A 14091-nucleotide genomic window follows, 5' to 3' on the forward strand; every position below is an offset into this window, starting at 1 on the left:
TAAAATCATGCGGGGCATGGATAGGATAAATAGACAAAGTCTTTTCACTGGGGTGTGGGAGTCTAGAACTAGAGGACATAGGTTTAGGGTGAGAGGGGAAAGATGATATAAAAGAGACCTAAGGGGCAATGTTTTCACGCAGAGGGTGGCGTGTGTGTGGAATGGGTTGCCAGGGGAAGTGGTGGAGGCTTGTACAGTTGCAACATTTAAAAGGTATCTGGATGGGTGTGTGAGGAGGAAGGGTTTGGAGGGATATGGGCCGGATGCTGGCAGGTGGTCCTAGATTGGGTTGGAATATCTGGTTGACGTGGACGAGTTGGACTGAAAGGTCTGTTTCCATGCTGTACATCTCTATGACTCCATGGTAGAATATGGCCATGCTGGGTTGCTTTTCATTGGATGTGAACATAGGAGAAATGGTTAGTATATTTGCAGATGAGACCAAAATCGGAGGTGTAGTGGACAGTGAAGAAGGTTCTTGATCAGATGGGCCGGCTAAAGAGTGGCAGATAGAGTTTAGTTAGATAAATGTGAAATGCTGCAGGACTTAATGATAATGTCCTGGGGACTTTTGATAAACAAAGAGGCCTTGGAGTGCAGGCTCTTAGTTCTTTGAAAGTGGATTCACTGGTAAATAGGCTAGTGAAGAAGGCGTTTTGTATGCTTGTCTTTATTGGGCAGTGCAATGAGTCTAGGACGTGGGAGGTCTTGTTGCAGGTGTACATAACATTGTGTAGGCCACAATTGTAATACTGCATGCAATTCTTGTCTCCCTGCTGCCGATGTTGTGAAACTTGAAAGGGTCCAGAGAAGATTTACAAGTTATGTTGCCAGGATTGGAGGGTTTGAGCTATGGGGAAGAGGCTGATGTGTCAGAGGCTGAGGGATGACCTAAAAGAAGTTTATAAAATTATGAGGGACAAGGATAGGGTAAATAGACAAGATCTTTTCCCCAGGGCAGTGGAGTCCAAAACTCGAAGGCATAGGTTTAAGTTGAGAGGGGAAACATTTAAAAGGGATCTAAAGGGCAACCTTTTCACTCAGAGGGTGATGCAAGTCTGGAATGATCTGCCAGTGGAATTGATGGAGGCTGATGCAATCACAATGTTTAAAAGGCATCTGGATGGGTATATGAATAGGGAGGGTTTACAGGGATATGGCCTAAATGCTGGCAAATGGGATTAGATTTATTTATGATATCTGGTCGTCTTGGACGAGTTGGACCGATGTGTCTGTTTCCATGCTGCATATCTCCATAACCCTTCTTCAGAACTGAGGACTTCAGAACTTAGCAAAATGGTTTTGCTGAGTTCTTCCACTAATTTCTGTTTGTGTTTCTGAATTCCAGCATCCACAGTTCCTTGGTTTTTCAGTCACTTTTGCTAGTCACCGCAAGTCATAGAAGTATTATAAGGAGGATGTGGAAGCTTTGGAAAGGGTGCAAAGGAGATTTACTAGGATGTCGCCTGGTATGGAGGGAAGGTCTTATGAGGAAAGGCTGAGGGACTTGAGGCTGTTTTCATTAGAGAGAAGAAGGTTGAGAGGTGACTTAATAGAGACATATATGATAATCAGAGGGTTAGATAGGGTGGACAGGAAGAGCCTTTTTCCAAGTATGGTGATAGTGAGCACGAGGGGGCATAGCTTGAAATTGAGGAGTGATAGATATAGGACAGATGTCAGAGATAGTTTCTTCACTCAGAGAGTAGTAAGGGTATGGAATGCTTTGCCTGCAACGGTAGTAGATTCGCCAACTTTAAGTGCATTTAAGTCGTCATTGGACAAGCATATGGACGTACATGGAATAGTGTAGGTTAGATGGGCTTCAGATTGGTATGACCGGTTGGCACAACATCGAGGGCCAAAGGGCCTGTACTGCGCTGTAATGTTCTATATATACGATACAGAAACAGACCCTTTGGCCCAATTCAACCATGCCAACCAGATTTCCTAAATTGATTTAGTCCCATGTGCCTATGTTTGGTCTATATCCCTCTCAACCTTTCCCTTCCAAGTTCCTGTCTAAATGTCTTTTTAAATGTAGTAATTAATCTTGGAAAAAATAGCTATAGCTATATTATTTAATGCTGTATGTTGTCCTTTTACTGATCACAGATACAGAAGATTTGAAATATTACCAGACTTCTAGCACAATGCAAATCAATGGGCCAAATGAATCCCCACATAAAAGAATTTCCATGTGTCAGCCAAGCACTGTTATACTACTGTTATAAAGGCATGTGTTCATTCATTACTCTGAATCAGTTCTATAAACCACTTTAAGTCACAGTATGATAAATTTATATTCTACTGTTTTCTAAATCCTTGGAGATCACAAGAAAACTAATGGCATGTAACATCAGTTAAAAGTGCAATGATGAACATTTCATTTCAAGTCCATGGTTTAAAATCTTACCATACATTGATCATATGTTTTTTCTTCTCATTATCATTACAGCGCAGTACAGACTCTTTGGCCATCCATGTTGCGCCGACCTGTGAAACCAATCTGAAGCCCATCTAACCTGCACTCTTCCATTATCACCCATCTGTTCATCCAAAGACCATTTAAATGCCCTTAATGTTGGCGAGTCTACTACTGTTGCAAGCAGGCCATTCCACATCCTTACTCCTCCTGAGTAAAGAACCTACGTTTAGCATCTGTCCTGTATCTATCACCTCTCAATTTAAATATATGTTCCCTACTGCTAGCCATCATCATCCGAGGAAAAAGGCTGTCACTGTCCACCCTATCTAATCCTCTGATAATCTTGTATGTCTCTGTTAAGTTACCTCTCAACCTTCTTCTCTCTAACAAGAACAGCCTCATGTCCCTCAGCCTTTCCTCATAAGATCTTCCCTCCATACCAGGCAACATCCTGATATATCACATCTTCACCCTTTCCAATGCTTCCACAACCTTCCTATAATGCGGTGACCAGAACTGTATGCAATACTCCAAGTGTGGCCGCACCAGAGTTTTGTACAGTTACATGACCTCATGGGGCTCTGAAACTCAATCGCTGTACCAATAAAAGCTAACACACCATATGTCACCTTAACAATCTTATCAACCTGGGTGGCAACTTTCAGGGATCTATGCACATGAGGAGCTAGAGTACATTTGCACGGGAATAGTCTTTTGGAAGGACGTTAGGGAAGTAACGGATTAGAAAAAACAAACTCTTAATTGTTTTTCAATGAATAATGCATACCTGTAGACAGAGTCTCCTTCAATAGTTCAGCTGCAGACATGCTATGCATCCGCTAGTGAATTGCAATTTGAATTAGTTGTTACACATGATCATATTGGTTTCTCTACAGTCACTGCCAGACCTTCCAGCCTGTTTTCGGTGATAAATTACTCAGAAACCCACTTCCATTCAAACTGTCTAATATGTGAGCTTAGACTAATTATTGAACCAAAGGTTCCATTTCTTTGTGTTTCATGTTGTCAGGACATGTAAAGTACTTCACATATGACAAGTTACCTTTGAAACCTGGTCAATATTGCTTGACAAACAAACAAGGAGAAAGTGAGGACTGCAGGTGCTGGAGAGTCCAAGTTGAGAAGGGTAGCACTGGAAAAGCACCAACAGGTCAGGCAGCATTGAAGATTAGATTAGATTCCCTACAGTGTGAAACAAGCCCTTCAGCCCAACGAGAAGTAAGAAAGTTAATGTTTCGGGCAAAAGCTTTTCATCACAAATGTGGGGGCAGAAGGGGGCTGAGATGTTCGGGAGGGTGGGGCTGGGGTGAATGTATGGGAAGGCGATAGGTGGATGCACGTTGTGGGTAACTGTGATAGGTCGGTGGGGAGGGTAGAGCAGATATGTGGGAAGGAAGATGGACAGAGAGGACAGGCTAAGAGGGTGTTGCCAGGTTGGATCAGGAATGTGGGAGTGGTGACTACTGAGGTCGATGTTGATACCATGTGGTTGAAGGGTCCTAAGGCGGAAGATGAGGCGTTCTTCCTCCAGTTGTCGGGTGACTTGGATTTGGTGGTAGAGGCAGTCCAGGGCTTGCATGACCTTGGGGGGGGGTTGGTGGTTGGCCACACGGTAACATGGTAAAAACAATGACTGCAGATGCTGAAAACCAAATACTGGATTAGTGGTGCTGGAAGAGCACAGCAGTTCAGGCAGCATCCAACGAGCAGCGAAATCGACGTTTCGGGCAAAAGCCCTTCATCAGGAATAAAGGCAGTGAGCCTGAAGCATGGAGAGATAAGCTGGAGGAGGGTGGGGGTGGGGAGAGAGTAGCATAGAGTACAATGGGTGAGTGGGGGAGGAGATGAAGGTGATAGGTCAAGGAGGAGAGGGTGGAGTGGATACGTGGAAAAGAAGATAGGCAGGTCGGACAAGTCCGGACAAGTCAAGGAGACAGTGCTGAGCTGGAAGTTTGAAACTAGGATGAGGTGAGGGAAGGGGAAATGAGGAAGCTGTTGAAGTCCACATTGATGCCGTGGGGTTGAAGTGTTCCGAGGCGGAAGATGAGGCGTTCTTCCTCCAGGTGTCTGGTAGTGAGGGAGCGGCGGTGAAGGAGGCCCCGGACCTCCATGTCCTCGGCAGAGTGGGAGGGGGAGTTGAAATGTTGGGCCACGGGGCGGTTTGGTTGATTGTATCCGTTGCTCCTGATGTGGTCTCCTCTACATTGGGGAGACTGGGCGCCTCCTAGCAGAGCGCTTTCGGGAACATCTCCGAGACACCCGCACCAATAAACCAAACCGCCCCGTGGCCCAACATTTCAACTCCCCCTCCCACTCTGCCGAGGACATTACTTCAACAATGTCCTCTGGTGAAGAACTCTTGAACTGTCCCTCAGGACTTCTTGTTTTAGGTGGGAATAAGCAATGTAGGTGTACTTTTGGCATAAAAAGTAGAGGAATCCTCAGTTTAAGCTACGTACACAAATCAACTGCTTTTGTCCAGGTTATTGTAGTCTAATCAAAAAGATAGCTGCCAAATGAATACAGATTAGTAATAAAAACTCCAGTAGAACATTCAAAGATAGTAGTATAACTAAAGATGGACATATTAGGAGAAAGGACTAAAATCAAGCTAAGAAAGTTGTTTTTTAGGAGAGCTGGAAGAGGATGTGTTAATGGAGGAAGGTCCAAAGCTTTGACGTGAGGCATCTAGAGCATGGTTGCCAATTGTAGGTGGAGAGAGTAAGGTTACACAAGAGGTTGAAGTCACATAAATTAAGACTTTTCAGAGGATTGTATGGTTAGAAAATGTGATAGAGATAAGGAAAGCTAAAGCATTGAACACATTAAGGGATTGGGAAGATAATTGGAGATCTTGGATAATGGGAGGACAATGTGGGGTAATAAGCTCAAAGGTGATGACCGAGCAGCCTTGAGTGTAGAACAGGATACAGGCAGCAGAGTATTAGATAATCTAAACTTTATGAAGAATGAAAGATCAGAAGCCAACAGCAGAACAATGGGAATTTAAATGTCATAATCAGGACTGTAGCAGTAGATATGCTGAAAAAGGCAAATACTTGCAATTTTATGGTGGTCAAACAAGGCAATCTTCTTGATTGAGAAGATATTAGGTTTGTCACACAGCTACAAGACTAATGAAGAATTTCAGTTTGGAAAGTCTGGTATAATCTGCAACAGCATCCAGAGAAGGGATCAAAGTACAGAATTTTGAAAGAACTTAAGAACACAGCTTCCACTTTCTCTGTTTAATTAGATGAAATTGAAGCTCATCCAAGACTCAGTTGGATAGTAATAAGTGTGGGAGTCAAGACAAGTGATGGAGAGATAGAGTTCACTACTATTGGTAAAAGTCTGTAAGCTGACTCCCTGGGCTCTGTTTTAAACCATGTAAGTGAATGGGTTTTGAGTAAGTTACAATTGAGCACTGTAATTTAACCTTTGGACTGCAAACATTTGTTTTGAATAAAATAGCATTATAAGAAATCAAGACTGATGCCACTCCATTGTACTCATAGAAGTTATACTAACTGATTTATAGATTTAACAAAAAAGCACCACAGTTCCTGTCTTTATCAGTTATTTCTTTATTTTTCATTCACAATGGAATGGGTGTTATCGGTAAGGCCAGCATCTGCTGCCCGCTCCTAATTGCCCATAAGAAGGTGGTGATGAGGTGCCTTCTTGAACCACTGCTCTCTGTGTCATGCAAATTGCTGGGAATGCAGTGTTGCAGGTTTATAATCAAGTAGTAAATTACATTTCATGAGTTTATTTCTACATTTCGCACGATGCATTTCTTTTCATATTTGAATTATATAAATTAATGGTCTTTTCTGCAGAGTAAGCCAACTGTAAAAGTTGTATTCGGGTAAAGATACAATTGCCCTTCTTCCAAACACACTGAAAAGTAAGGAGCAGCTTCCTAATGAAGCACGTAAACAACATCTAACCTCTACCCAGAATTACTGGCAATTTTGAAATCTACCAGTTCTAAATTAATAGCACATGGCTATGTTTGGAATGGAGGTATACCTGTGTAGAATTTGACCCAGCAAACTGGGTGACAGTGAATACAAATGACTTGAAAAGCTTCTGTTTAGTATTTTCCATTTGTTTGCTTGTCTACTTTTCCATTGCTTTTGAAAAATTATAAAATAATATCTTTTTTCAGATAATAAAACATTAAACTCTCAGCATTTCACACTATTGTAAGCACACTGTTTTTATGTACTCCAGGCATTGGTGCTTACAAAAGCATATTATCATTAATCAAATTGTGACATTTGCCAATATTTATTTTTATTCAAGAGGTTAAGGTCAAAGCCAGGCATTTGAATAAATATGTCTGATCCTCCCTACTGGAGAGATTTTTTTCACTGTAATTGTATGTTAAACCTACAAATGAATTAGCATATCTTGAATGAATAAAATGTAATGGCATCATTCTTGTGATTCTTAGTAATATGATTGCCAGTCATCTTATTTTAGATGATTCATAAGAAAATTGTCAAATTGCATCTTGGAAATGTTCTTTAACTGCAACAGAATTAGATTAGTATTCAGCAGTAGACCTTCCTAAACTCTGTTGGTGTCTGATTATGTGAATATGATTTAGGTGTACATTATGTGAAGCTGTAGATTAAGTTAAATTCATACTTTAATAACTCCATACTGAAATTATAAAACATGGTGAAGGACTGAGACATTTCTCATGCAGCTTTCACAATCTAACCATTGTCTTCAACAAAAGAGTTGAAAAGTATGGTGCTGGAAAAGCATAGCAATTCAGGCAACTTCCAAGGAGAAGGGGAGTCGACATTTCCCCTTTCCTGCTCCTCGGATGCTGCCTGACCTGCTATGCTTTTCCAGCACCACACTTTTCAACTCTGACTCTCCAGCATCTGTAGTCCTCACTTTCTTCAGCATAAAAGTCATATAAGAGCCATGAAAAGTATTGACATCTTAGAGAATCGCATCTTGAAGAACTTAGGGAACCCAGGTCAGAGCTATATAGGTGGAATCTATATTCTGAGGCTTCCAAGAAAGGGAGAGTTATCTGGGGGCATTTGATCTCGGAAGCAATTGCATCCCATAGATTAGGAAATGGTACAGGTTCAGTTAATAGGAATAGGAGGATATGCAACTGAGGTAGGTAAGAAAACTGCAGATAAAACTGGTAAATAAAGGAAGTTCTTAGAGCATCTACGCACTTTTCAGGTCAAAGCACAAATTTGAAAATTGTGTATGATTTGTTTGAATCTTTGTCTGGGACATCCCAGCATGTCCCCTGTTGCCATAGGGAAGAGTCGCAAGCGAGGTAGTCTTTTGTTTGTTTGTTTTTACACAGGCTCAAAGAATGAGCAAAAGCTACTAGTATTGTGTGCTGAGACCAGTGGTCAACAACTATCAGAAACAATAGTTATCTGGCCAACTACAAGTGGATGGATCTTGCAACATCACATATTTTGGAATCAGCAGTACAATGAGGAGAAACATACCTGGATTTGATCCCAGAAGTGGTGAAGAAATTCTGAAGCTCCTGTAATGTATAGGGCAATGCTTGGCTGCAAGTCAAAATGAAAAGAGGGAATGTCTTGTTCAGATTTTTGGACATAAATGATAGGGTTTACAGTTTGTTTAATTGTTATGCAGTAATTTTTTTTAGAATGTGAACTCTTGTGCAGTATTTTAGTTAACTGAAAATTCAAATTCATTTTTAAAAGTAGTCTTTCCTGAGATTGTATAAGTGTGATAGCGGTTTCTGTTTTCGTGTAAAGAATGAATGACTATGAAAGAGCAAAGACCATAATTACAATGAGAAGTAGGAAGTAGAAAGTTTGTTCTGATTGTACTGTTAATATATCACAGAGCAGTTTTACAGCATAGTATTCTTTGCAAACTCCCCAACATGCCCTCTAATGCTTTATTTTGCACATACTTGCTGTGAAAACAAAATTCATAACACGGTGAGTTACCAAATGTAGTGCTTTAGAAAAATAAGGCATCACACCAGAAATACTCATTTTGGGGAATTGAACCACATGCTCTTTTTATTAATAAGTATTCTGGATTTGAAATTACTAAGAATTCTGGGAATTGAATATTATATCTACAAAATATTGCTTGATCACGCTCATGGTCTATGCACTGTAAGAATCAGTGAACATGTGAAAACACAAGGGGTGAGGTATGTATGGGTACTGTTTGTCATTTCCAAAGGTGCATGCAATGCTTGTGAGGACATTAGCATGAGTATTCCAAGCTAACAGACCAGCTATAATGTGGTATCAGACCTACCCTGCCGTTTTGGGTCTTATGGCTCTGTTTCTTCCTTATGCAAAATTGAGCATATGTTCAGCTGCTTGAGGATTCCTTCACCAATACTTTTTAAAGGCATCACCATCCCTTACCTAGAACATCTTAGAATACAAATGTCATCAATTTCAAGCGAAAAGAGAGTGATGAAGAAATAAGAGGTCTGGCAGCATCTGTACAGAGAAAAAGAATTGATGTTTTGAGTCCAGTGACCCTCGTCAGAATCATCTCGAAGGGGCTGATGGCCTTCTGCTTCTGTTTATTACACTTCAATCTTCTTATGTTGCAAGATGCTAAAATATTTGGCTGGATTTTGCAGTCCTTACATATTACAGTTATTTGCATTTTTGAAGCCATTGCAGTTGCTTCTTTTGTGCTGGAACTTGTACCAATTAATAATCTGTTTCAGTGTCGTGCCCTGTACAGCGAAGCTGCGACCATTGTCAACTGGTAGGCAATCAGATTGAAGAACCTTAACTCAGGTGTGTAAAGCCTGTTTGAAACAGGAAATCTAAATTTGAATATTTAATTGAATGCCACATTAAGGATAGGATACAACTGAAAGGTGGGTTTGAAAGAAACTTAAAAAAAGATCTTTAGGATTGTTTATCTTTTTGTTTAATTTTCAGCAATAATTTACTTCTAAAGGAAATGAGACTCCTTGTTTATAAAAGGTCATTTTCAATGTTTGAAAAGTTGTTTGGCAGTATTCAAGATTTGTAATCATTCCATGTCTGCTTTCACTGGTGGCTTTACTTTTTAGCTTATTTTCTTTTACTGTCTAATTCACAGTTATGGAACAACTACTTTCACTTGGCTGTTGCTTTTCTCACTCAAGAATCACTTCAGTTGGAGAATTTCTCTGGTGCAAAACGAGCCAAGATTATCAGCAAGTAAGTGAATTATTGCAAACGCGTGATAACAGAACTTCTTAGACATTGTCCAGTTCTCTGTAAAGGAAATATTTTCTTCATTTCTGCACTTTGAACATTTGGTACATCTGTATGTATATTATTTTTAAAATATTTAAGTTGTAATCTTACACCAACCATCAATAGGAACATTATTATGAAATTGCCAAGAAGGTTTTCCCTTGGAGAATGAGTATCTTGCATTTTAATCCTGTAGTTGATGAGATTTTGTGACATCTGTCAACCAGTTTGCAAGCTTTAATCCTTGTTCAAACTTTCCAAATATAGGGACTTGAGCTTAGTTAGACCTTTTAACTGTAGTTAAGGGACATTACTCAGAAGGGCCTGAGCTTGGCAGCCGTTTCATCAACTCTGAGCAGTTCTATCTTCCACCACTGCTCCCCAATGCAAGATTCTGATTTACCATCCAGAAGAAGCAACTCCAGAAGTCTGTATTGCCTACTGGTACCAATATTCAATACATCTGCTCAGGGATGCATAGGAAGTTTTAGTGGGATGGGGAATTTCCAACTGCTATGATCCATGTTGACACCAATGACCCAAGTAGGACAAGGAAAGAGTTTCTGGTTTGATGATACAAGAAGTTAAGTACCAAATTGAAGAGCAGAGCCCAGGGGTAATAATCTCTGGATTATTTAACTAAATCGCAAGCTAATGATGGAGGGCAAATAAGATGAGCGAAATGAATGCATTACTCAAAGACTGGTGTGGGAGAACTTTCTGCCAAATCATAGGGTACTGGCATCAGTACCGGAAAAGATGGGACCTGCACCACTAGGATTGTCTACAACTGAATTAGGCTGGGCCTCTTATAGTTTCAAAAACCATGTAACTCAGGAAATTGAGAAGGCTGTAAACTAAATAATGGGGGTGTAGAATCCATCTTTGATAGCTGTGAGCAACATAATAATATGGAAAATGAAGTTGAAAAAATTAAGGAAGCGACAATGGGAATAGACCAATAATCGAGACTGGATGTTACAAAGATGACAATGACAAAATTAAAGGCATTCAAAAGAAGCAAAATGATAGCACACATTGCGATAACTAATTACAGAGTCATGGCTGCAGGATGACAAGGATTCAATCCTGAATATTGAGGTGTATATGAAATGGGTATATTCTTCTTCAAGAAGAATAGAATGTTAAATCAAAGATGGTTTTGGTGTAATAGTTAGAAGTTAACTCTGTTCAGAAGGTCAGAGTGGATTTGGAGGAGATGTGAAATACAGAGGCACCTCATTTATCCGAATGACACGGGTGGGGAGTATTTTGCTCGGTTAATCAAATTCTGGATATTCAAATGCCGGATAATGTAATTTAACCAAGCATCGGGAATTGTGATCTTGCCAGATAATCTGATATTTGGATAATTGAATGCCGGATAATTGAGGTTCCTCTGTAGTTGGGGCGAGAAGTCACTAGTACAAGTAGCCTGCCAGACCCCTAATGATCGCCACAATGTAGTGACAAGTGGACAAAAATAAATATTGGGTGCTTGTGATAAAGAGATGGCAATAATTAAAATCTACATACAAAATGGAAAAATGAAAATGACAATGGTAGCCTTGATGAAGAGTTAATAGATGTGTCTGAGATCATTTCTGACAGCAGCATGTTCTGGAACCCATGTAAAAGAAAATTTTACTAAACATGATAATGTGTAATGTGACAATTAATTAATAATCTCAAAGTTCCTAGGTGGCACCTATCATAATGTGGTTGAATTATACTTGGTTTGAAACATAGTTGGGGGAGTAGTGGGTCTAACTCTCATATTTCAAACTTAAAAGAGAGCAGCAATGTGAACAAAAAAGTTGAGCTAACTCAGAAGTCAATAGGTAAGTGAGGGTAGGAGATGGATTAATAGAGTGGCATGCATTCAAGCAGGTATTTCAGAATACTCTGAATAAATGTATTCCTGCTATAAAGAAAAGTCATTCATCTGTAGCTATGCACATCATCAGACTTAAGGAAAATGCATCTTAATGCAAAGATGAGATAGAATTCGGATGATTGGGAAGTGTATAAAGAATAGCAGTGAATAACTAAAGGTTAATCGAGAAAAAGAAACTATAAAAGCAAGGTAACTAGAAATGTTAAAACAGATAACAAAATTCCTATAGGTATTTAAAAAGGGATAAAATAAATCAAGTGTGTTTTGTTTTTCAGTGAATGAGAATGGGGAGTCAGTAGTAGATAATAAGGAAATTACAGATATAATGATGAATTATATTGCTTCTGTTTTTGCTGTCGGCCACATTTAAAAGAACCAATATGATTTGAGCTTTAAGTCAGGAGATGGGAGTGAGAGAGGAACCTAATGAAATTAGAAATTATAATCACCAGGCAGCTGATGGATTTGTGGGCTGACAAGTCCACACATCTTGATAAACCTGATAAGAGGTTGCTAATGAGCAGGTTGATGCATTGGCATAAATATACTAATAGTTAATAAACTCTGGAAAAGTTAGTTAAACTGAAAACTATCAAAAATAACTCAAGAAGGAAGTGAGCCACAAAATGGGTAACCACATGTCTATTAGATTGTTGTGGGGAAGGAGTTGCAATGTCATTAAAGAGGTTGTCAGTGACCACTAAGAAAAACTCAAGGTAATCAGCAAGAATCAGCAAAGTTTTGTAAAAGAGAAATCAAGTTTGACTAATTTATTGAAGTTCTTTGAATTAGTAACAAGCACTGTGGAAAAAAGTATAAGCCTGTATAAGTACTATACTTAGATTTCCTGAATGTATTTGACAAGGTGCTGTATGAAAGGTTATTGCACAAAGGTCATGGAGTAAGGAGTGACAAATGAGTCTGGTTAGGGGTTTGACTAGCTGGCAGAAAACAGTATGCATAAATAGGTCCTTTTCTTTTCTAGTTGGTAGATACAATGAGTGAGGTCCAGCAGCGGTCTGTGCTGAGATCACAGCTTGTTGCAATTTGTATCGATTAGTCGAGGCATATGAGAGGTAAATTTGCAGAAGACACCAAAACTTCAGTGAGGTGTGTTGTGAAAAGGAGAATGAAGATAGACATAAGTAGGTTGAGTGAATTCACAAAAACTTGACAGATGGAGTATCATGTAGAAAAAGATGTGATGTTTGTTTTGGTGGGAAGAATAAAACAAAAATAGAGTATTATTTAAAGTACTGCTCCAAAATTCTGAAATTAGAAGGGATTTAGCTGAATTGCAATAAGTTGGTATGCAATTGCAGCATGTAATTAAAGGCTAATATGTCATCCTTTATTATGAGTGGAGTTGAGCATAACAGTCAGTATGTTACATTTCAGTTATATAGAGCATTCATGAAATCACATCTTGCATACTGAATGAAGTTTTAGTCTCCTTTCCTAATGAAGGATGTAAAATGTGCTGGAAGAAGCTCAGTGACAGTTTACTTAATATCTGAAATATGTGAGTTAACTTATGAGAAAAAGTTAGAAATTGCTTTCAGGAATTTAGAAGAGTGGGGTTTACTTGATTGAAGTATGTAAAATCCAGACTGGTCTTGACAACGTGGATTTAGATAGATATTTCATTGGGTGTGAGCCCAGACATGGGAGGAGTTATTTAAGAATTGTCCTTTTAGGTTGGTGACAAGAATTTTTTTCACTCAGAAGGTTGAGAGATTTTTGAACATTCTGCCTCAGAAACCAGTGAAAATTAGGTTCTTGAATATTTTTAAGATTGAAAGAGATTGATTCATTTGACTATCAAGAATCTAAGGCTATTGAGATTAGATTGCAATGTGAAGTTCAAATCGCAAACAGATCAGCGTGATCCTGTTGAATGCTGGAACAGGCTTGAGGGGTGAATTGCCTACATCTGCTCTGAATTCTTACATTTGTATGCAAATGATCCAGACATTCAAGTGTTTATATTCTGAGTTTTCATCAGCATACACACTGTTCATGGTCAAAAGCAATGTCAGTTTCATATTGATAAGTTAGCAACAGAATATTAATATGTAGTAATATTTGTTAAGGTCCTGCCAATCTGGTATACAGATTTGATTTCATGCTATTACTTATCTCCAAATATAAAAATGTAGTAAAAATGCAATGTTGAGCCTTTAAATTTATATTTGATGTCACAGCTATTCTCATAAATTATGCTATTAAATTCCAGTATTGCACCTCGAAAGTCTGTCGTAAGTATGGCACAGCTGCAAACAATGTTTTGATGTATATTTGGAATTATTATTGAGCTGTTAACATTTCTTTGTCAATTCATCAAAGCTATCACTGAAAATAAGGTATTGTTCTGTTGTTAGGAACATAAAGTAATCTTTTGTCTCAATGTGTTTGTGCTGTGAATGAATTAAGGCTCAATTTAGATAACTATCTATGTAGTCCTGATATAAACTCCAATAAACATTACCGACCTG

At 39.0% G+C, this 14091-nt stretch overlaps 1 protein-coding gene across 5 annotated transcripts in view; it reads left to right on the top strand.

Moving 5' to 3' along the window:
* Positions 1-14091, top strand: part of dock1 (dedicator of cytokinesis 1) — a 577688-nt gene that overhangs the window by 402461 nt on the left and 161136 nt on the right. For 3 of the 5 annotated variants that reach the window (XM_072557588.1, XM_072557587.1, XM_072557589.1), the window contains exon 31: positions 9560-9660. In XM_072557588.1, the coding sequence (XP_072413689.1) occupies positions 9560-9660 (101 nt within the window). Of the gene's footprint in view, positions 1-2115; positions 2158-7799; positions 8033-9559; positions 9661-14091 lie in introns of those variants that run through there. The other 2 variants (XM_072557590.1, XM_072557591.1) reach the window with 2 other exon arrangements.

This window comes from Chiloscyllium punctatum, chromosome 38 (genome assembly GCF_047496795.1).
Source record: "Chiloscyllium punctatum isolate Juve2018m chromosome 38, sChiPun1.3, whole genome shotgun sequence".
Lineage (NCBI taxonomy): Eukaryota > Metazoa > Chordata > Chondrichthyes > Orectolobiformes > Hemiscylliidae > Chiloscyllium > Chiloscyllium punctatum.